The 26,185-nt window shown below is 31.6% G+C and overlaps 1 protein-coding gene across 7 annotated transcripts in view; it reads right to left on the reverse strand.

The window, feature by feature from the left end:
- Positions 1 to 408: 408 nt before the first annotated feature.
- LOC143052693 (NAD(P)H-hydrate epimerase-like) overlaps positions 409 to 26,185 on the reverse strand; it is a 70,636-nt gene continuing 44,859 nt past the window's right edge. For 5 of the 7 annotated variants that reach the window (XM_076225780.1, XM_076225775.1, XM_076225782.1 and 2 more), the window contains 4 exons: positions 12,496 to 12,604; positions 10,647 to 10,757; positions 2,701 to 2,962; positions 409 to 1,588 (listed from right to left, as the gene is read on the reverse strand). In XM_076225780.1, the coding sequence (XP_076081895.1) occupies positions 1,359 to 1,588; positions 2,701 to 2,962; positions 10,647 to 10,757; positions 12,496 to 12,604 (712 nt within the window). In that variant the 3' untranslated portion in view covers positions 409 to 1,358. Of the gene's footprint in view, positions 1,589 to 2,700; positions 2,963 to 10,646; positions 10,758 to 12,495; positions 12,605 to 15,264; positions 15,413 to 22,673; positions 22,955 to 26,185 lie in introns of those variants that run through there. The other 2 variants (XM_076225777.1, XM_076225776.1) reach the window with 2 other exon arrangements.

Genomic DNA, 26,185 nt, shown 5'->3' on the forward strand with positions numbered 1-26,185 from the left:
TCTAAGGTTAGGTGGAAATGGGGAGGGGTTTGAAATCCTGCTTACATATTCAAACCACCACATTTTGTATATTGCTATCAGGAGCCTGTTATGTAGTAGTGTCTTTTGTTCCTGTGTTACACAATTATTTGTTTTTCGTTCAATTTTTGTTCATACATCAGGCCGTATGTTAATTCGTTACAATTGTTTTACATTTGTCATTTCGGGGCCTTTTATATCTGACTATGCGGAATTTGCTTTGTTCATTGTTGAAGGCCGGGTTATGACCTATAGCTGTTTACTTCTGTGTAAGAGAGTTGTCTCATTGGTAATCATATCACATATAATATTCTTTTTTATAAGCAGTGTTATATTGGCATGACTTGAATCAAATGGAAGATCTTCTGATATAATAATAATAATAAGCTGTGGACTTTAATCTTTATTCTTCTTCTCGTTTTTCCATCATAGACACTAAATTAAGCTATATTGTTAACAAATAGGGTAAAAGGTCAACGAGAAACATGTTTTCATGAATAACAAAAATCAACAAAGATGTCAACCAGATAGTTGTTACCAATTTTCATTTTAACATAACTGTATTTATATCTAGGACAGATAGATTCATACACAACGTATTTTACACCTACACGCCGGAATGTTCATACACTACACTATGTTTTTGGCTGAGAAGATACAGTTCTAGAGACAAATTGAATTCGATTTTTGATTGAATTTCATGCAATCTTTACCCATACTTAAATCAGTACTTTAGTCCTACTAATCTAAAAGCTTTATAGAAGATCAATTAAGGACAAATGATTTTAAAGCAGCAGTAAATATTCTTAAAAAGATATCATAAAATAAACATAAAAAACAGATTCTAGAAATATTTTTTTAACTTCCCCCTTTTTTCCGGAAACGTTTTTTTTTTATTGAAACTAATATGAAAATAAAGAAAGATACTGAATAGCTCCTACACTTAAAGACTAGGATAAAATAAAAGCTATGTAAGCCCCTGCCCAACATACCGTAACTGTTCAGTCGACTCCTGCGCCACTGTAACCTGTTATAAATCAAACTGCAATGTCTATTCAAAATAGACATTTCATCTCACAATTTGCATGTAGCATTTACGACTTATAGTATTAAATATCAATATCAGATTCCACTTTTTTTCTGTATCTTACTTATAATCAGAAGATAGATGGTGAATATATTGTACATACAGGTAAAACAGTACAATACGAAATTTTGATAAAGGCATAAATCATCAAAAGGGATGTTGGTTAAGCAAGCACTGAGTTGTTATACTGTAATATCTCACGTGAAAGTACTTTCCAATCTCACATAGTATATACGAATTATAGTAGTAAATATTAATCACTCCCGTTTATTTCGGCATTTGATTTAAGTTCGACCACACAATCTGTACCGGGGTAAGGTGGCAGATTAAGTTCATATTTCTGAGCAAGAGATTTGGGTATAAATCGTCCACCAAGATAATGTGTCTTTCCGTTAAATAGTTTAGCACACAGCTTAGGTGCGGTCAGTGATATCAATAACTCGGGTTTCAATCCATCTTCGCACCCTTTCTCAACATCCCAACCTAAAAAAAACAGGAATCACAAAAAGATTATCTATTTGTTCGCAAAAATACACTCTAAAAACTGTTAGTTTTCCCGTTTGAATAGTTTTACACCAGTAATTTTTTGGGGCCCTATATAGCTTGCTGTTCGATCGTACCTTGATCTACATATATAATGGTTTACTTTTATAAATTGTTACTTGGATGCAGAGTTGTCTCATTGGCAGTCATACCACATCTTCCTATATCTTAAAGTACCCGTTTCCTACATCGTGACAGAACACAAAGCCTAAGGTTATGTAGGTATATAAATTGATTTAAAAAAAACAATAATTTTGTATAAAATCTTGTCTATTATTTACCTTTATAGTCTAAATGTAAGTCTGCCTCTTTACCAAAAATGCTAGCAAAGAATAACAATGCTTTGTAGAATAATAATGGGATATCCAATAAAGTGAAGAAGATGTAATATGCTTGTCGTAAAGGAAGTTAATGTTTAGTTTGTTAAATCGTTTGAAAATATCTGAATTCTCAGAAGAAATGTAAACTATTCTTCAATTGTATTACGAAGATTGTACAATGAGCTATATCCTAATTTTAAACTTTAATCATTATTGTAAATACTTCATTATATACTGTTGAGAAAAGTATTTCGACCTGATGTAAAATCTATACCAAAACATCTGTTAACATATTTCGCTTTGTAAAAATCTTTATCAATGTCCGTAACTGTTTGAAAATTGAGCTGATGTAAGAACCCTACAACACAGACTAAAGTTTTACGTATGTTTCGTATTGCAAAAGCTATATATATATAGCCGGTCAACACAAGTTGTGAGTTTAAACACCTTTTCTGTAAGGTGCGTTAAAATTGTCTGATTTCACGCAGAAAGTAAGTAATTTTGTCTCACTCACTCTTAAATTCAAACTGGTTGCAATGATAAACACCAACAATAAGTTAAATATATATATACACCTTTATGTCTCTTGCTGTTCGGTGGGAGTCAATGTTCCGTGTTGAAGACCGTACTTTGGCCTATAATGGTTTACTTTTACAAATTATGACTTGGATGGAGAGTTGTTTCATTGGCACTCATTCCACATCTTCTTATATCTAGTATACTAGTACTTACCAGATGGAACATCTATACTAGCTATTGGTACTTCAACATTCTTCAGTGTTTCTAGTACGCTGGCAAAATCTGACCGAGGTGGCCCTTTAAAGCTGAAACCAAAAAGAGCATCTACTACCAGGTTGTATGAATCACTGATCAGAGAAGCTTCAGATGGTAGAAATGATAAGAAAGGCATATCCATTCCTTCACACTGCTTAACTAAGCTCTGGAATAAAGGTTTGTTTGGACGTTTTGGGTAAAAAATCGACGGTTTATATCCCTGAAAAAGAATCATGTACTAGTTAAACCTTAAAATAAAATATCAGAGCAGTGAGTGTTTTGTCAGTTAACAATAAAAAATAAAATCACAAAAATACTGAACTGAACTCCGAGAAAAATTAAAAAAAGGACTGTCCCGAATCAAAAGGCTAAATCAAAAGCTCATACACATCAAACGATGGATAACAACTGTTATAAAATGAAAGGTTGGCTTTTATTTTACCCTGAAATAAAAATAAAAATTACTAATAGTTTTACACTCGATTTATGATTACTATCATCTTCAATAATGCAAGTTCAACTATTAACAATATTCAATGAAACCCAACAAAATTATATTTTGATAAAAAAATGAATAAGGTCACATCTAAGATAACAGTTTCGAAAACTTGAATACTTAGTCGTTGGCATTCGTCTCATATATTGCAACCATTATAATATATCAAGTAGACTTCGTCCAGTTAATGTACAATCAATCACGGTAAAACCGTTGTATTTTTCTCTAGGGCTATTTTCATATCTTGCAACTATTAAACTATATTGAATATACTTCATGCAGTTAATATACAATAACTTCAGGTTGTATGCGATGAATTTGAACACTTCATTGCTGTATTTGGCAATATAAAACAACGGGCCATCAATTCAATGTAGATTATTAGTCCGAATACAAACACTCGTCCGTCTAAATTGACAAGATATTGAATTTTTCTAACTATAACTTCCATATCATAACACCCAAACATGCGATGATTTCTAATAATTCTTCCCAAATGAAACATTAGTATTCTTAATTATCACAAACAAACAAAATGAGAGGAGATATTTGTAATAAAGTTGCTTATCTTCTTCCTTTTTATTGTCGATTCGTTTCTGCTTCTATCGGACCAGACAGCGCATGGGGGCAAACAGAACGGATATTGTTAATAATTCAAATAACCTTAATTAGTATGGTGGAAATAAGGTTGTAATTTGTACGTTAATTTAAGCCAGTAAGTCGGATTTAATACAGGTTACTTATATTTTAATTATTCATATAATTGACTATTCTAACAGTTCAGATAATTATCTAATTGTGTCTCTAATCAAGCAGTAGCAGGTCGCCTCCACAATCAAGGTTTGACCCAGTTTTATATTGCATTCTGTTTGTGACTGTTTCATTAAATGTCAAAACTGGTGCCGGGTTTTAATGAGCGAGAGCATTACTTCATCTTTAACATTCATATTTTTGGTAAACTGAGAATTATTTCATGCATAAACTCTGTAAGAACACAGAATAAAAACGAAGATGTGGTATGATTTCCAATGAGACAACTCTCCAGACGAGACAAAAATGACACACGATTAACAATACTTATAACAAAATGAAATGTGGTCTCATCTTTTCTTGCGTTTTCAGTTAAAAGGGGATATGTTGGCCATAAAGTGGTCAGTTCTCGAAATACAATTCGAGAAACATAGGCAGATGAAGAAAACTACCTTTGCCATTGCAACAAACATCTAACTAAAATCTAAAGAGCAGTAGCTTTTTAAATATATATATATATATATATATATATTTGTAAATATCCAAATTTTCATTTTGAAGCAAAGGTGGTCGTGTGGTCTAGCGGGACGGCTACAGTCCAGGTGATTTGTTTTGTGGTCACGGTATCTCAGTAGCATAGGTTCGAATCCCGGCGAGGGAAGAACAAAAAACTTGCAAAAGCAAATTTACAGATCTAACATTGTTGTGTTGATGTTAAGACGAGTATACAGTATGGTGCTCTTCTGACTGTAAAACAATTAAGTGCACTTAGTAATTTGGAAACGTGTCGTGCATAATGACAGAATTAACCCTATATTGAACATATATTTAGCTTGAAACGATTTTTACAGGATCGAGTCGTATTTACAAATAGCAAAAGGTGCAATTCCCTTGCTTTGCTTTGTACATTAATGTAATGTTTTCTGCAAAATGAAGGTAACAGTAAAGGCTTGTAAAAAAGGAAAATCATAAAATACTGAACACCGAAGAAATTCAAAACGGACAGTCCTTTATCAAAAGGCAAAATCAAAAGCTAAATTGAAAGGATTACAACTGTCATACTACTGACTTGATACACTAAAATGAAAGGATTACAACTGTCATATTGCTGACTTGATACAGGCATTTTCTTATGTTGAAATTATATGGTCTGAAAAACGATGATTTTGGTATAAAAATCGGTGCATTTAAGGCTATTTACTTGCTAATGTAACAACCTCTTGACATGGAAAATAGTGTCGATACATCCCTGATATGACAAACAAAATGCGTATGTCAAACGTATGCCGTATGTTTTCGTTCTTAAAATCATACAATTAAAGTACTATAAACTTGTAAAAGTCCAAATCGTATGCCAGTTGCCTGTTTTACTAATTTTGAAAATCATAGATTTTTATCAATTTCAGGACAAAAACAATATCAATTAATGTTTTTAAGAAAGCAGATGCTAGGGAAAATTCAATTCTGAAACAAAGTTTAAAAAGAGAGCTGGTAAATATAAACTAGACGGCATAATAGAATGACACATTACACATATCCGTGATGTACTTTATCATAGTTATTGTTTCGATATAGGTACACTGCATCATCGTATTTATCAAACATAATTTCTATCTTATAAATAATCTATGGTTGCCATATCTTGAGAATTGATATCTTTCACTTTACTTATATATTACATATCGGTCAAAGTAGATACAAATTAAATGTTCATGGTATAGAATAAAATTCTGTCGTGACTCAAATTCCCCAATGATTGACTGTTCTTCTTATAAATATTCTGTTGTAAATATGAAGATCTGATTTGTCTGGCAAACTGTGAGATGCTTAGAAATATCAAAACTACTTTTGACATATAAAATCCACTTCTGACAAACTTGATCCCATACAGAAATTGGACTGACAAACGTTACATCACTATCTCAATGAGCATCCGTCACTAAAATGAACTTTTGTATATATTTTGTTTTATTTGAAATTTCTTGTGGTTATATTATATGCATAGAGAGACTGTAGGGAATTGTTTAAGACAACATCAATCTTCAAGGCGTCGTCTTTTCATTAGTAGACACAACAGTTCACAATTCCAGAGAAACATCATCATGTTATTTGATCTAAGACATAAAGCAACAGCAAAAAGAAAACAAAAACAACAAATAAATAACCATGAGGTAACATCACGTGATGCCGATCGACAGAAAAATGTAAAACAAGTCCTTATAGTTCTTTGATTCTAGACACGTTGTGAATACGAGTCGTCAAAAGAAGTAAAATCAAAGCCAGTAAACATGTCATTTTGTCATACGAATGTTGGCAATTATTGATATATTCCATACAAAGCAATATGTTTTGTAATATACTAGAGAATAATAGTCACAAAGGATTTCCGATCTAATACACATGATACACACAACGAAGCTGTAATTTCTATAATGTAAGATATATGTAAATTTATCCAGTGATATATTTGCTATTAATTGTATTGTTCTGTTTTTTGTCTTGTCTAACTAGTAGCATTCGTTAGATATCATAATTTTAATGATTTCCAGGGTATGGAATACAATCATCTGCTTTTCTGATCGCATAAAAAAACTCATCCTTATAACATGTTATAAATTTGTATTTGTTTCTTCATTGCATATTCACTTAATTGTGAACTTTACGTATACTAAAATAGACAATAATAAAGCTACAAAAGACAAGTTATTAAGAAATATTCCTCACTTCAGATAATACTGAAAGCCAAATTTGGTCATGTTATTTGAATAAAGACAAAAAAAATATAAATGACAACAAAAAAATTACCATGAGATAACATCACGTCATTCCGATCGACAAACAAAATGTAAAACAAGTCCTTATAGTTCTTTGATTCTAGACACGTCAAGAATTAGAGTCAACAAATGAAGTAACATCAAAGCCAGTAAACATGTCATTTAGTCATACGAATGTTGGCAATTATTGACATATTCCATACAAAGCAATATGTTTTGTAATATACTTAAGGAATGACTGTGATATTTTTTCTGTCTATGAAGAAATAACATAAAAAATTTGGTGCACACTGAATAACGCGCGTAGCGGGTTATTTCATAGTGTGCACCACATTTTTTATGTTATTTCGAATAGACAGAAAAAAATATTACAGTCATTTCTTATTCAATTCTAAATTCCATTTTAAACCGTAGAAAACCTTGAAAAAACGTTGATGACGTCACGGTTACATGACTAAATTATGTCTATGGTCTTATAACAAAATAACGTCGGCCAATCAGAAGACGCGTTTCATCCAAAATTAAATTATTAGAGAATAATAGTCACAAAGGATTTCCGATCCGGTACACATCATACACACACAATAGGTCTAATTTCTACAATGTAAGATATATGTAAATTTATCTAGTGATATATGTGCTATTAATTGTTTTGTCTTGTCTAACTATTCATTCATTAGATATTATAATTCTAATGACTCCCAAGATACAACCGGCTGTTATGATCACATGAAACGAAAATCATCTCCATGAATTTGTAATTGTAGCTTAATTGAATCTTCGCCTAGTTATAAATTTTATAAATCAGGTATAAGTTACATATGAAGCTACATGAAATGCTCCTGAATACCGCCATAAAAAAATCAAAATGAACAACAACAAAATCAAAAATCGATTTAAGTAGAAATTGAAAGGATATATGTTAAGTTCTTTCAAAATGTGTCTATCCTCATATTATAGTGTATTATCTGTATTATGCTGTTTACTTTATAAAGTTATTTCGTGTAAAAATAACTTAATTTTTTTTATTTGCTTTTATTTGTTTTGTTCTGTTTATGTCTTGTCTAAGCATTCGATATATCTCAAAATGGTAGTGAGTCCCAGGGTATTGGATACAATCATCTGCTATTCTGATCAGATAAAAAGAGACTCATCCTTATAATTTGTATTTTAAGCTTCATTGAATATTCACATTAATACGTTTATATAGCATAACTAAGTTTACTGTAAAGCATGAAATGTTCCTTCAAAACATATCCTTAAATACCTTCATTTAAAAATTCAAAAAAGAACAACAAACAAATAAAAAATCGGATGGATAGGTTAATTTCTTTGCAAATGTGTATACTCTCGACCTAAGAGTATACCGTATTTATTATGCTGTTTAATTTATGCTGTTTAATTTGTTAAGTAATTTCGTGCAAAACTTACTTAAAAAATATATTTGCTTTGTTCTGTTGATGTTTTGTCTGAATGTAGCAGTATCTTTATTTTAATGAGTCACAGGATATTTGAATACAATCAGCTGCTTTTCTGATAACATAAGAAAAATATCACCCTTATATATTTGTATTTGTAACATCATTGAATCTTCACCTATATGTAAAAGAGGGACAAACCATACCAAAGGGAAAGTCAAACTCATAAATCTAAAACAAACTGACAACGCCATAGCTAAAATGAAAGACAAACAAACAACAGCACACATGACACAACACAGAAAACTAAAGAAGAAACAACACGAACCCCACCAAAAAACTAGGGGTGATATCAGGTGCTCCAGAAGGGTAAGCAGATCCTGCGCCACATGTGGCATCAGTCGTGTTGCTTATGTGATAACAAATCCGGTAAATAGTCTAATTCGGTAGGTCACATTCATGAAAGGGAAGGGGATTGTAGTTACGACGTAAGGAACATATCCGATGTCATTTGTGAAACGGTTATTCCATAACGGTCAACCAACTCGTGATGGCGTCCGTAAAATTTACGAAGGGATGATTTCAACTTCACCATAAATCTTATATAGCAAAAATAAGTTAATTGTAAAGGAACATTAAATGTTCCTTCAAAAAATGTTTCTGAATATCTTAATGAAAACAAAATTTAAAAAAAACAACAAAAATCTTAATGAGCATCCGTCACTAACAATGAACTTTTGTATATATTTTGTTTTATTTGTAATTTGTTATATTATATACATAAGGAGACTGTAGGGAATTGTTTAAGATAGCATTGATCTTCATGGCGTCGTCTTTTTATTAGTAGAACCAACATTTCACAATTGCAGAGAAATATGATCATGTTATTTGATCCAAGACGGAAAGCAAAAGAAAAAAGACAAAACAACAAATAAATCACCGTGAGATAAAATCACGTGACTCCGATCGACAGACAAACTGTAAAACAAGTCCTTATAATTCCTTGATTCTAGACACATTGTGAATGCTTGTCGACAAATGAAGTAACATCAAAGCCAGTAAACATGTCATTTTGTCATACTAATGCTCGCAAGTATTGATATATTCCATACAAAGCAATATGTTTTGTAATATACTAGAGAATAATAGTCACAAAGGATTTCCTATCTAACACACATGATACACACAATGCAGCTCTAATTTCTATAATGTAAGATATATGTAAATGTATCAAGTGATATATGCGCTATTAATTGTATTGTTCTGTTTTTTTGTCTTGTCTAACTGGTAGCATTCGTTAGATATCATAATCTAAATAAGTCCCAGGGTATTGCAATACAATCAGCTGCTATTCTGATCACATAAAAAGAGACTCATCCATACACATTTGTACGGTAGCATCACTGAACCTTCACGTAGATATAAATTTTATATAGCAGAAATAAATTAATTGTTAAGCATGAAATGGTCCTTCAAGAAATATCATTAAATACCTTCATTAAAAATTCAAAACGAACAACAAAATATAAAAAATCAATTGAAGTGGAAATCGAAAGGATAGGTTGAGTACTTTCCAAATATGCCTACCTTCCACCTTAGAGTGTATTATATTTATTATGCTGTTTGCTTTTTTTTTAACCGTTTCGTGCAAAACTTACTTTAAAATTTATATTTGCTTTCATTTGTTTTATTCTGCTTATATCTTGTCTAAATGTAGCATTCGATAGATCACATGATATTTATGAGTCCCAAGGTATTGGAATACAATCTTCTGCTGTTTAGATCATATAAAAAAACACATCTTTATAAATTAGTGTTTATTACTTCATTAAAAATTCACTTAAATGTAGACAATTAAGCTACAAAAGACATATTCTCAAAAAATATTCCTTAATCCGAACATGAAAGCCAAATGATAGGTTTAGCATTCGGCCATGTGTATTTTCTCGACATTTAAGTGTATTAGATGTATTATGATTTCAAAATTCTTTATGCAACTAAAAGGAAAACAAAAACAATACTTTAAAACAAGCCAGATATTCACTTTTTAGTGAATAATATTCAAATTGCAATATACTACAGCAAACCCGAAACCGTTTTAAACATGTGTTGCACGGTACAGCATGATAATGCTTGGAAATTTTTTAATTTGTTGAACTGTTATGATTTTTACCCAATATCATGGAAAATTATGATAGGCGAAACAGACTCAAGATAGTTTTAATCTTTGTATCGATAGTCATTTATTTATCATAGCTTTGTCTGAATAATATGTAGAGTTTGTCATACTCGGAGGTATGAACCTTGCTGCATATATTATAAACGTATTAATAATTTATGTGTTTGCGACGTATGGAGGGACGAGGTCGAGCGAATACTATACATCTTCCTGTCGCTATTGAAGCATGAAGAATATCAAAAACAAATTCTTTAAAACTACAAAGTTGTATACATATATATACGTACAAAAAGCTTGAGATGTCGGGCTGCCACCAAGCCGTCACCGCCATTGTTTCCGGGTCCACAACAAACAAGTATAGCACCACTATCTCTCGTCATCTTTTCTAAGGGAAAAGTCTGCAAAACAATGTTTAACAATTGTCTTGAAATTTAAAAAAATCATATTACGGTATACTAATTGTATATTTTAATATTGGATACAATCTGATCATCAACTCTGATTTAAATGTCTATTAAACAATGTTTGACAATTGCCTTGCAATTAAAAAAAGAATATTTTACAGAATACTTATATTACAATTGTATATTTTGATATTATATATAATCTGATTCCCAAAACTGATTTGAATGAACATTATACTTGTGCAACAGTTAGTGTTAGAAAAGTCCGTATCGCTCAGTGAATTGTTGTATATGACTAATTACTTGTTGATATGCTCGTGTTTTTTTCTTATGGCTATGTCTTAATTCGACTTGTTGATTTCCTTGTACCTTTAGTATTTTTCTTCCATTTTCTATTATTCATAACAGTTGTATTACGTGTTGTTTATTCAGTAAATTTCTGTGAAATGTTTTGTTTTTGTTCATTTCGATTGTTTTGTATTTGTTGCCATGGTGTTTGGTATTTTCCATTATACACCTAATGGATAGTCTCATTGTTCGTACACTAAAATGAAAATAACGTTACGTCATTGGTTGAATTTCCATTGTTTAGAACGTTTAAAACCAATTACAAAGTTTTGGTGTACGCTTTTAAAAATATTATCAAGAATACATTAGATTCTGAAACGTTTAATTAAAAGATCATAGGATTACGTTTTTTTTTATTTTGTTTTATATGTTTCATTCTGTTGGATTACTAATAAATCTATACTTGAAATACTTCAATTTCATACAAAAGTACCAGGTAATTAACCAATGACTCCTCGTCGTTTTTTATTTGTAAAACTTCATCTCTTAATTTATAATACGTAGTACTTAATCGGATTTAAACCTCAATAAATCAAGATTATACGACGACAAATACGATTAAAATTCACTGATGAAATGGCAAATATAAATTTTAAATCACGTGTTAATTGTCTTGACATTTTCTCCATGCTGTAAATCCAGACTACTTAGACCTCTTGGTTAAATGCTAGGTATAATAATATTGATTAAGTTCTTTTTGAAGAGGGATAATGCCGCAACAAGCGAGACGGAGTTGAACAATGAAGAAGTAAGGCAAAATGTTTACACTGTTTTCAGTACAATTAACACTGTTGACATAATTCGTGCTTGCAAATCTTTCATCAGAAGTGCGTATTGCGGTTAATAAACTCATTACTAATACAGACTTAACAATTTGTTCGTATGAACGCAAGATCACGTTTCATCAACAAAAGACTTAACAGTGACGCTCGAATAAACAAAAACAACAAAAGGCATAATAAAGTACGAAATTATAAAAACAAACTATTAACTCAATTAATATTGTTAGGTTTTTACAAAAAAAGAAGATACTGTAGTGGGATTGCGATAACTACAATTGTTTCACAACGGGTGTCACGCGTGGAGCAGGATCTGCTTACCCTTCCGGAGCACCTGAGATTACCCCAAGTTATTGGTGGGGTTCATGTTGCTTAGTCTTTAGTTGTCTACGTGGTTTCCTGTGTACTTTTATTTGTCTGTTTGTCTTTTTCTTTTTTATCCATGGCTTTGTCAGTTTATTTGTGATCTATGAATTTGATTGTCCCTCTGGTATCTTTCGCCCCTCTTTTGTAAATAAAGGAAGTTTAAGTTGTTTTGCTTTTCGTTTTTGTGTAAAAGGAACTCCAAATCACCATTCATTCATATCCATCGTAAACTCACTGACCTTTGCTATCGCTACAGCACAACTATACCCGGCAAGTTCCATAAGCTGATCAACGCTGAAAGCATATTCTGTAAATAGTTCCTCATCAATTTGCTGTGCTTCTTCCTGACTGAAAAACAAAACCAAAAAAACATTTAAGATAACGTAAAATGAAATTTAAGGCACAGTTTATTATGATGCATAATATTATTGATGTCTTGTTTGCATTATTCATTTGAAAAAAAGCCTTCTCTGAGGTGTTGTTTTTCAAAGGAATTTACATTGATTAACATTCTTTGCTCATATAACAGCTTTTAAATCAAATAAAATTGAGAATGGAAATGGGGAATGTGTCAAAGAGACAACAACCCGACCAAATAAAAAACAACAGCAGAGGGTCACCAACAGGTCTTCAATGTAGCGAGAAATTCCCGCACCCGGAGGCGTCCTTCAGCTGGCCCCTAAACAAATATATACTAGTCCAGTGATAATGAACGCCATACTAATTTCCAAATTGTACACAAGAAACTAAAATTAAAATAATACAAGACTATTAAGGTAAGTCAAACATGTTAAAGAACGGACACAGAACAGTAAACTAAACAGTTTATTTCAAGACAACATGTGGCATGTTCTTGTTGACCAACTCAGACTAAATTACAGTCCAGGGATATTAAAATATCCTTATTGTATCTTTTCTTTGTAAACGTCCTCATAAATATTGTGCTGATATTATGATAAAGTTTTGATGTGAGATACATATTACCATTTAGTTCGTAACATCTGGCTCATATGCCGTTTATTATCATGGTTATGGGTAATTTCATGAATTGATTACTTCTTCTATACCTAACAATTGTTACCGTGTTACCCAATATTGATATACATGCATATATCTTTCAAATATGCGTAGTATGTCCTTAATATCTACACAGTTTCGTGAAATTATTTTTTGTGGTTACAGAGGAGTTGCGATGACAAACTGTTTGTTGCCGTAGTATATTGAGACAAAAAAAGTTCAAAGGGACGTTACTCAAAGAAAAAAATCGTGTCGATATGCATATCTCCATAGTATGTCCTTTCTATCTAAAACGTTTCATGAAATTCTGTTGTGTGGTTCAGAGACGTTGCGATAACAAGAACAGGACTGACTGACGGACGAACGAACGGACGAACGAACAAACAGACGTACAAACGGGTTAACAATAGTATACTTGACGCAAAACATTGCGTAAGTATAAAAAATCCTTGAATCAAAACGGTATAATTGTACACTGACATATGCCTTAAAATCGAAGGTTTGAAAATATCCAAGAAACTACAAAGATAAAGATTGACTTAGCATTTACATAGACTTTGAATGCACCAAAAACACAAATCAAAACCAATAACAAAATAACGACTTAAACATACAACAGTATACCAAAACATACAAATAAAAGTCTCAGCAACGCAAACGCCTTAATAATCGGGATGATATCAGGAGGTCTGGAAGGGTTAGCAAACCTATATCAATTTAATAGATGGTCTTTCGACATTTTGGTTAAGAAGGAATATTTAGGATTATCAAACTACACATTGGGAATGTTAAAATCTATATGAAACAAACTTAAGTAGTCAAATAAACGCTTCAAAACTGCAAAATCAAATTATCTTTGTTATGCATTGATTTGTCATAAAGGAAGTAGTTTTAAAATACATATTCTCGACTCCATGATTTCAAATGTTTTGGAAGTCCAACATCAATCATTTTGACAGTAATTATACATTTTAATCATGTGAATTTATGGAGTATGTTTTGCAGTAATATGAAAATAATAGCAGTAATTTACACATAATCAGAGCTTAATTGCAATACAATCAAAGATCATGGCTCCTGGTGGTCTGTTAGTCTACCGAGAGTGTATTTAGCCAATAACCCAGTTTTTCGGTACTGACATGATAATACGGATATTGTTTTTCTTAAAGTTTGCTGTTATAACATGTATAAGTCTTAGAAACAATTTAAAATGTATTTCCGTAGTTTCCTCCCCCGGATATGGCGTTAGTTTCGGTCCTTTTTATTCTTCAGCAAGGTTCAGATTAGCTTTAAAAATGTTGGCATCCAAAATTAATTGCAGAAAAACGCATCTGTTACAGTAAAATGTGTACCGTCAATGACAGTGTTCACCTTATTGCATGCAATGATTAAAATAACAATCTTTGAAAGGCGCTTTTAAGTTCATGACGTGGAATAAAATATCGGAATCACTTTTCTAAAAGCTAAATGAGAGTTAAATCAAATTAATCTACAACTAAGAGAAGATACTTTGGCAACACTATCTTCACATGAAGTTTTATCGATGTTAAAAAGACTGAAACAGAAAGAAGTGCCAGCGAACGTTTTGATGTTTGCTTTCTTTTAATTAAGGCAACGGTAACTTTGCCATTTTACCCATTATGTAAGTCTAGGGTAATTTTGATCGATTGAATAATTTGTCTTTAACGCCACTTTCAACACGTCTGTTTTATTTCGTAATGGTCAGTTTTTTATTGGTTGAAAAAACCGGAGTGCCGGAGTGCTCCGGTTGGAAAACTGACAATCATAGAAAACTAATATTGGAGTCGAGTGCACCTGTTCCGTGAGAAATTCTAATTCATAGCCTCAGAGTTGAATTATTTGGTAGTGCTTGGCCACTGCGGTCCCAACTTGGATAAGACATTGTCCAATATTTGCAAGTTTATCACATTAAAGTTGTTCGTTCAAAAATTAACATTACTATGAAATTATGATAATCATATATGTCTTACCTTAAAAATTTAGGCCCATCATATGAATGTGTTTTTTCTAATCCCTTTTCAGTATTACATGTATATTTGCGTCGAACAGACAGTGCTTTTATATAAAATTTTGAAATGTCCATGTCTGTTTTTCTATTATTCCTTATCAATGTTTGATATATGTATATAGTTGACTGATCAATACAACTACCTTGTAGTGTTATTATACATTTATGATTTTTCATTTGACGTCAAAGATTTACGGCGTATTCATTATTTTACTAATCAGAAGTTAAGGTAATAAGATAGGAGAATACCTAACAAAAGAGTATAACAAGCGACAGCAATATTGTTGTCAATAACTTATAGGACAAACATAGAGCAAGACTAATCAATATGAGGCTCTGAAAACATACGTGGATCACCTTGACCTGTGTTCTTTAAAAACAGATGACCTCAATAAAGACAACTAGGATATATTTCATAACTAAGAGCATGCTTCCGTTGAACTTAAAGACTAATAAATGTTTTTTTCGCATATTTTCTTATTTGTTTTTTCTATAAATTCAACTAATAGGTCAATATTGTCCTTGACATGGAATGAACAAATACATATCATCCATCTAAGTAGCAATACAGTAACTACACCTGCATAGTGGATATACACTTCCAAACTCATTCGGTATTCAAGATCTTGCATATGGGATATATATATTTCCAAACTCATTTGGTATTTAAGATTTTGCATATGCATGATATGGGATATACATTTCCAAACTTATTCGGTATTGAAGATCTTACATCTGCTATTCATTATTTGTAAAACGTCACCAGTAGCGGAGCCGAAATTTGATGAACCAGGGTTATGCTAAAGAACGTCTCGTCGTTCCAAAAGGTTCAACGGAAGATACCAAGACCTTGTTGGTAAATATTCTGTATCCACTTCACGATAATACACGATGGTCTTGAAGTATAGATTATAGGTATCATCTTAATAACGTGAGGTTTTGGTTAATTTATTTGTTTGAAATTATTACTTTCAAGGTTACCTGAATGTTTGGCGATTTCCAATTGCGGAAACGTAAAACGCCGATTGCAACTGTCATACAAATGAAAGGTTGACCTAGTTATGCAACAAAGTTTAATACACCATTTTGAATTTTCATCGGAGTTCGTTATTTTTGTTATTTTACTTTTTCACCATTGGTAGATCTTATCTTTGCTGATAATGTTGCTGTGTAAAGTTTTTCACTTTTTTAACAATTACCTTTGTCAAACCCGTAAGGTTATGCATCGTTATTCAAAGACAATAACTCCTTAAAGATGTCTACTAACAATATCATCCAAGTTGTCGTATTCCTAGATTTTGTCTTTCCCGTCTTTTATGCTTCTAACATTTTGAATAATCGATTAATGACTACTGCACTTTAAACTTTACTAGCCTTTATGTACTCTCTACTGTAGATGATTTAATAAGTGAAAATGTAAACAGTAAACAAATAATATTTTTAGTACGTACTAATGAGTTGTTTTGCATCCCTAAGATATCTTGGTGTCCAGCTTTTGTATAGTTACTATAGACTTTTTTAGTACAGGCTTTTCAAACCATAATCAACTATTTAGAACATTGGATATAATTAGTTTTTGAACTGCGAAGACGTTCGTCGCATAAAATGGAACCATAAAATATATGTATCGGGTGTTGGTTTGAAACGAACGTTTCCAAATTGTTTGCATATATTCAACCCAATAAATGTATCAATATCCTTAACAGTAGAACAATAATTAGGCAAACATTACAACGATGTCTATGACCGATCATTACAAAACGATAGACAAGGCTTATTATGTTATAACATAACAGCTGTTATTCCAATCAATAATCATTGGTTGATAGAGTGCCTACATCACATATCAAACTTTTGTTTACATGAGGGATACTGCAAAACAAATGTATGTTTAAAACAGGAACCGTTTTCTCCATTCGCGGATGCACAAATTCAAAATGGTGGCTTCAATGTTCATTATTTGTAAAAATCCATATGGTAGCAAACATAATAATGGTTTTAAAATTAATAAAATATTTAATAAAAGAAGCTATTTTTGTGAAAACAAATATTGCAACGTCTTAATTAACCATAATATTTTGTAATACTCATATCTCTCTTTTGAGGGCTTTTGACAATCGCTAAGCATAAACAAGTAAATTAAATCCAAACCTGAGTTATTAGATTACTAAATTAAGGATGTACTTAAGTGAGGTTTTGGAAATTGGTGTCAAATGTTCGGACTCCTTGGTATTTTTCCATCAATACAGGGTAAAATATTTTGCCCCATAACACCAATTTTGTTTTGTATAAAAGACTTCATTGGCTCATAAAAAGCCATTTCCAAAGGAGTAGGTTCAGTAAGACCCCTTTTTGGCCCCAAAATATAGCAGTTTTACAAAATTGTTAAAATGTAAACCTTTAGTTATTTATTGGACAGTAGAATGCTTCTGCTACATAAATATGGGCTGTTTTTGACAATACAATGCACATATATCCGGTTCTAGCACCATTAAGTCATGCTAAATTACTGAAATCCTCATAATTCTAGCATTTTAGTTAAATTTTAGACGGTTTTCGTGTAAAACGAAAGTGGCCGCATTCGTGTTCATCCTTAATATTGAAATGTAAGTTGCATTTTATGATAATACATAACATATATAAAGGTTGAGGATGAACACGGATGCGGCCACTTTCATTTTTACCAAAAACCATCTGAAAAGTGACATTTTTCGGCATATTATGTAGATTTTTCATATTTGAGCATGAATCGGATCGTTTTTAATGACTCAATCTGTTAAAATCTTTCACATTAACTAATTAATTCAAATAAAATAGACACATAAGTGTTTAAAAAGTGGTCAAAATCTTTCGTCAGATGAACCTGAAATTTGAGGCCAAAATCGGTCCTTACCGGACCTACTCATTTAAGCAATTTCTTAATTTTTGTTCTTTCAATTTGTGACTCAAATAATACCAATGCAAATGTAAGGTTAAAGTCCAAGTCAGCCTTTTCCCCTCTTTTTTTAAAACGTAAATATCTCGAAAAGGAGGTCCATGACCTATCAATATTATATGCTGTATTATCTCGATAACAAAGGTACTAGACAGGAATAAATAACCTTCAACTACATTACGAATGTAGCTGCTTCGACCACATTAGATATAGCTCTCATAAGACTTATATTACTAAACAGGAATATATAACCTTTAACTACATTACCAACGTAGCTGCTTCGACCACATTATATATAGCTCTCATAAGACTTATATTATTATGTTTGTGCTTTTCTACAACTATTAAAATCTAATAAATATCGCAATCTGATATTCATTTTTAAGCATTCATAGAATATTCAATACACATTACAAACGTCAATTACTAACTCTTAGATATCTGAGAGATCTAAAACTGAGTATAACTAATTGTAGATAATAGACGATATTCAGCTTGATTCGTTCAGTTTCAACCAGTTTACTATATGAGTCAGTTCGGACTAGTGTTAAAACCAGTACCTGGAACTGTCAGAACAATCAGGCATGAATGTGTTCTAAACTAAAACCTGCTCTGAATGCGATAAATATAGAAACAAGAAGATGTGGTATAATTTTCAATAAACTATATCTATAAACAGAGAACATATGACGTAAAACAAAATATCAATAGGTCAACTATCAGAACAGATCTAGTTGCGGAGGTAGTCAGGTGAGATTATACTACGAATTCATTCCAAATCGTGGGATACAAATTTTGTGAACTTCGTTGGTATATTTGAACCACGAATTCACCTGTTCAACGAATTACAACTTATAACTTCTATGAAGATATATAGTTATTAAAGGTACCAGAATTATAATTTATTACGCCAGACGCGCGTTTCGTCTACATAAGACTCATTAGTGGCGCTCATATCAAAACATATTTATAAAGCCAAACAAGTACAAAGTTGAAGAGCTTTGAAGATCCAAACAAATGATATGACAGATACAGAATCAAATACTAACGAAAACAGTTTTCTATCCATATCAAATGGTACATACGAAAGTAAAGGAATCCTTAGTAATACACATACTTTAACTTGATGAGTTCATCTATTTCAAGTAGTTTTGTCTGATTGGTCATGTCTTTATCTAAATATCCATACAACTACCATATGATCAAAAGTTGCAACAATATTATATGTTAGATACAAATTTCACGAATTCAACTGTTCTGAACAGTTCAACGCATTACAATCATTTAGACTTATATGAAGATCTTTGAAAAGTCACAGAATGAAACGAAAACACTGTTCTATCCACCACAACTGGTACTCACGAAAGTAAAGAAATCCTTAGTAATACAAGTACTTTAACCTGATTGGATCGTTTATTGCAAACACTTTTCTTTGATTGATTATGTCTTTATTTAAATAATTATGCAAATTTAAAAACACGACCAAATGTTACAGCATTAAAATTAACCTCGATTAAGACCGCTTACTTCTTGGTACGCTGGCATCCTATAATACAGTTGACTTCCTAGTAAGTTTTAATGTTTAATTTATGGTCTCTTAAGACCAATATAATGGCGCTGCCATTTATAAAATGCCACAGACTAAAGAATTTATTGCAATTGTATATATTGATTGTATTTAATGATGTCGTGTTTATATGAATCATTGAGCTTGCTCATTGGTTAAAATTTACTCCATTAAAAACAGGGGCGATCCAGCCATTCAAAAAGGGGGATTCTCAACCCAGGATAAAAAAGGGGTTCCCAACCCAGAATAAAAAAGGGGGGTTCCAACCATATATCCCCGTTCATGCATTCAGCGTGCTCAAAAAGGGGGGTTCCAACCATAGCCCCCTGGATCCGCCATTGAAAAATACACATTCCCTTAATAATTACTTTTTGAAACCAAAATGCATTTACTCTTTAATAATTTAGTGTGATATATGTTCTGTCAGTAAACATTTCAAAGAGCAATACTAATACTAAAGGTTGTTTTCTCTCCTTGTTTTGACAATGCATTCAATACTAGGTGGAAATGATCAAACTTTTTATCTAATGCTTTGTCTGAAACTAAAACGGGTAATCACGACTCATGTAAAAGTTGTATAAACACGAATTCTATATTTATGTAACAATGTATTTATTGGCTTAAAGTTACCGTCAAATCCACAGTTGACCAGACGTAACTAAGGACGGACGCCCCCCCCCCCCCCCCCCCCCCCCCCCCACCGATTTTGAAATGATTCGATCAACAAATGTTAGATTACTTTATTTTATCCAAAAAAATAAAAACAAACAACTACAACCTCAGAATCGCCGTTTGTATGTGACTTTATCCAAATTTGAATCATACAAGTAACGTAATAACCTTCAATTTGTCAGTTTTCATTTGTAAGACGTGACGTTTAGCCACGACGTCTTTACGCTAAACTCCTGCATGAAGTTTCGCGAAATTTTATTCTATTTCAAATTTATTAATTTTTTCAAGCTCTTACGTTTTATTTCTTTTAGTCATGTATTAGAATCAGAATAACCGTACTGTAGTTGAAGAGTTGCCATCGTCTATTTTGATTTGACAGTCACAAATTTTCCGTTTTACTGTCTCCACTACGCGTCGCTAGAAAAAACTGCAATTGCGACCATCAAATCGCCCATTGACGGTGGCAAACTGTTCAATTACAGTACTCTTATTCCTTACATATGGAGTAAAAAGTGTATCTCATAATAAACCTTTTAGCAGCCGAGTATCCTCGACAAAAAGTATGTTGAAAAAAGACGTATTTTCAAAAGTAGCGACGAATTTATCAATATCAAAACATTAATTACTTGATAAAAGGACAACATTTAAACACACAATGTCATTGAAGGTTACATGGGAACAAAATGAGATTATATCAGATACCAAAGTGTCAACTGTTTAATTTCTTTATGTCAAAATACCAACAATGCTTGCTTATTGAGTTTACAACTGTAGGTAATACGGTAATTAGAGCATGGGGTTTCTTTTATAGTTTCCTTAATAGAAGATTTATGCAAAAAAGGAAGATACTAAACCAATGTTTCCTACAAAATGTAGCTGTAAAGGTAACGACATTGAAGTGTTAGCTGTAAAGGTAATGACATTGAAGTGTTAGCTGTAAAGGTAACGACATTGAAGTGTTAGCTGTAAAGGTAACGAAATTGAAGTGTTTTACGAACACCATCATCATTTGGTTGCATTGTAAAATTGGAGTCACAGATCTAGATGAGAATAAAACCTAGAAACACAGAAAGAATCATCACAACATATAAAAGACGATACATCTCGAACCAATAAACAATAAAAAACAAACAACATTATTTTAAAATGCTTAAAATGTTAAAACTTTAAACTTATAGAAGAAAATGGGAACATGATTAATATTAAACATTCATGACCCGTCGTTGGTTGATTAAGGCAAAATTATATATGCATATACACATATCTCCTTTAGATAAATATGTTGTTAAGTTGCGATTTCATATTCATTATATGGGTATTTGTATCATGACTTCTAGATGCAAATCATGGTAGTCTTTATGGTCACATTACATGTGAGTGGTGCTATTATATCAAACCATACAGAAATACATTTAAAATTTAAATACAAAAGTAACGTGATAACAATAAAGAGCTGCATCATGGGCACATGATACGTCCTTCACTTTTTCAAAGAATAAAGTTTAATATCTTTTTAATGTCAAATCAGAAATAAAAGAAGGAAGGATATTTTTTGGATATAGACCAGTCACAAAATGTTCTCTGCTCAAAACATTTTGTCCGAAAACTGGACGACCACCCCCTTTTGTAAATGATATTCAAAAACTCGAAAACGGTATGATATAACATTAAGACAAATCGAAAGGGAGCGTATGTCAATACATGTAAATATAAAACATTAGCAAAAGTTTTAAGATATCTGTTCAAAGCGTAAATGAGTTATTGTATGCCCCGTTGTTTGAAGAATAAAACCCACATTCATTAAAAATCGAAAGGGACATCACATCAATAGATGTAAACAATTAAACAAAGTTTCTTTTAAATTGCTAAGGTAAGTTTAAGTTATTGTATGAAAACTGAAAATCATTTTTTTATGAATGAAAAACCATTAATTCGGAAACGTAAAACCTAAAATGTATAACAATCAATTGGGAGCTGACACGTAAATAGATATTAACAAATCCTTTAGTTTCATAAAACTGCACTGATGAGTAATCGGACAAAAATTTAAAAAATCCCCCTTTGTAACTCGAAACATAAGTAAAAACAACTTGATAAGTTTTTCTCTAAAAATCGAAAAATATAAACTCTACACAACTTATCATATGTATTGCTGGATCATAAATAATTTGACTTATTGTACAGTAAACTGTCCTACCTCAAGTGAGTCATCTTACTGAAATCAAAGGCGTTTTCCTTGGCTTCATCCTTTTTCTTATGGCTACCCTTTCGTCGGAAGGAGAAACGATTTACTGTTATCCTTTCCATTCCTTGTTAAGTCAAACGTCCATAGACAAAACACTTTTAATACAGTATGATGAGATTAAATTCGTCAACACAATTTCTCTATTAGATATCGAAAAACACATAAAAAATATATATGTATTGCTATCAAACTTTACTAATAATAGTAATGTTTTGTCTAGTAATGAATTTTTTTGCAACTTGTCTTCACACTTATTAATTAATTATACACTGGAACAATCCTCGATGCTTAGTCACATAGATATGTTATTCGATTGTCAGACTGTCATGACATGTACAGCTAAATACGTCCAGTTGTACCCTGAATACGGAATTTATACACAAATAAACCGTCAACTATGCACGTCACCATAACGCTAATGTATTAATTTTTGATCACATCTAAATATATAAATCAAAACCGATAAACAAGTTCATATACAAGATAAATATTATCCAATTTCTATTATTTCAAAGTACTAATTACACAGCTCAATTCATATCCACCTTACGATCGAAACAACTAAATATCTAAGAGATAAAAACTTTTATTTATCTGATTCAAATTAATGAAACTTTGCAGAAGTTGATTGGTTCAGCTAATGTTAACGATTCGCCTGGATATTGGTCTATGTTAACGTATGTCCAATACTTATCCACCTTACGATCAAAACATTTAAATATCTTAGAGATAAGAACTTTTATATATCTGATTCAAAATAATGAAATTTGTAGAAGTTGATCGGTTCAGCTGATGTAAACGATTCTCCTGGATATTGGTCTCTGTTAACGTATGTTCAATACAATACGATGAATCGTGTATTGGTTATCACAGTATAAGTTATAACGCCACAGGATCTGGCTTCTCTTGACGTTCGTCCCATACAATTATCAGTATAAACTTCCAATTAAAAATATTGTTTATTTTATATTGTCATACAAGGTCTGAACAGTGACGTCAGTTAGTGAGAGCATTTACTGCAATTTTATGAATTGATTCTTAAATAGATTATTGTGATAACAGAATTCACAAACTTGCTAAAAGGTTTAGACTAAGTCGAATATAATTTTTAAAAAGAACACTTACTTATTGTCGAAAATTATGCTAAACTGGCTTTGTGAACATACAATGTATGTCTAATACACTACGATGGGTCGTGTGTTGGTTATTACAATGCAAGTCATATCGCCTCAGGATCTCGCTTCTCTTGACGTTCGTCTCATACAAATATCAGTATTAACTTCCGATTAAAATTATTGTTTATTTCATATTGTTATACAAGACCTGAACACTGACGTCAGTTGCCGAGTGGATTTAGTGAGAGCGTTTACTGCAATTTTATGAATGAATTTATTCTTAAATAGATAGTCGTGATAACAGAAATCACGAACCTGCTTAAAGGTAAGGCTTAGTTGAATAAGATTTTTACAATAAACATTTACTCATTTTCGAAAATTATTCTGAACTAGTTTCAAGAAAAAACAACGAATGTCCAATACAATTCGATGGATCGTGTGTTGGTTAGGACAGTATAAGTTATAAAGGCACATGACCTGGCTTCTTTTGACGTTCATCCCATATAATTATCAGTATCAACCTCGATTAAAATTATTGTTTATTTTATATTGTCATACAAGGGCTGATCATTGACGTCAGCAACAGAGTGGATTTAGTGAGAGCATTTACTGCAATTTTATAAATGAATGAATTCCTAAAAAGATAATCGTGATAACAGAAATCATGAACTTGCTTAAAGGTAAAGACTTAGTCGAACAAGATTTTTACAATAAACATTTACTAATTTTCGAAAAGTATTCTGAACTTGTTTGAAGAAAAATAATAGTTCCAAAGTGAATTTAGTGTGAGCATTCACTGCAATTTTATGAATTGATTTTCAAATAAATTATCGTGATAACAGAATTCACAAACTTGCTAAAAGGTAAAGACTAAGTCGAATAAGTATATTTTTACAAATGGACATTTCCATTCTCAATTTCATTTAGTCACTGTAAAACTATTCTGAACTAGCTTGAAGAAAATACGTTAACACCAGTAATCAACAAATACAGAAAAACAAAATAATGGATTTATTTAGGGCGCCAAGTGCAGTGAATAATGAGTTGGTGTTATATGGTATGAGGTTTAAAATAAATATACATAGGTTATGTATCAATGAAATGCACGCGACTCCTGTCATACAACCGAACAACGAAACGCAAAGTTTTGTACGCGTAAAAGTAGTTTTACTTATTAATTCATTTTACTACATATTCTTTACAAAAACAAAGAGTCAAGACAGATTGTCGATAAACAGAATGATCGCTTTTTATTTTTTTATACTGACTTCATCAGCTCGAATATTAGGTCGCCATAGCGGGCTCGGTTGGTATTATTGCTGATCAAATCAGTATCAAAAACAAAAAGTCTTTATTCTTTATATGTATATATATCATGTATATATAAAACAACGTATGCAGTCAATGACGACCATTCGTTTTAATATCTGAATTATAGAACGAAAAATAGAGGTATGTAGTACCAATAACATAGAACGTCTCCGCTTTATATCAACGTTCTGACAATAAAACAATTATTCTAATGCAACAACGTTTGTAACGTTCATTTTGATTGGATAACGTCACTTTTTTACATGGCTTCACTTGACAATTGATGGTATGGGTCGTACGCGCAAGCGCAGGCGACATATTGCAGAATTTAATTACATTTTTAACGTTGTTTTCTGTCAGTTTCATTAGAATGGAGATAACAATATTGTATTTTAAGCTCCGACGGCATCAATTGGGGATGTCGTCGGAGCTTAAAATACAATACAGTTATCTCCTTAATCCATGTGCTGGTTTCAGGTTACTTATCAAGTTCAAAAGACAATTCATTCTGCAGTTACATGTATCTTCACGGGACGAATGGAATTACGGTGAGCTATTTTTTCATGATTTTTAGTTTAAATTAAAATTTCAGTATTTCTAAATGGGTATTCGTTATATTATCTTTAATGCGGGTAACATTAAAACATAAAACGGAATATTTCTGGGATTCGTTATTTACTTCCGTAGGCAACATAAAAAAAGACCAGATATTTGCTGTATGTTAGCAAATTCAGAATAAATAACAATTTTGTAGAACATATACATTTACATTGAATCTTTAACATCACATTTATATTTGTACACAATACTAAGGATGCTTTAACTTTGTTCAAATTGCTCTTATTGTAATTGGTAAACCATTTCGGAATTGTTTGTTCCTCAATTTTCTTAAAACTTCGTACCAATCGTTTTCGGGCAAAATTTTAAGCCAGGTATATTTGAAGAGTTTATGAGTTTGTGTTGTATACAATGTTCTTAATATACCCAGTTTATATGAATAATTAATGCATTATGTTAAGACAATAACTAAGCATATCT

The sequence above is a fragment of the Mytilus galloprovincialis genome, chromosome 11 (assembly GCF_965363235.1).
Source record: "Mytilus galloprovincialis chromosome 11, xbMytGall1.hap1.1, whole genome shotgun sequence".
NCBI classification, from domain to species: Eukaryota; Metazoa; Mollusca; class Bivalvia; order Mytilida; family Mytilidae; genus Mytilus; species Mytilus galloprovincialis.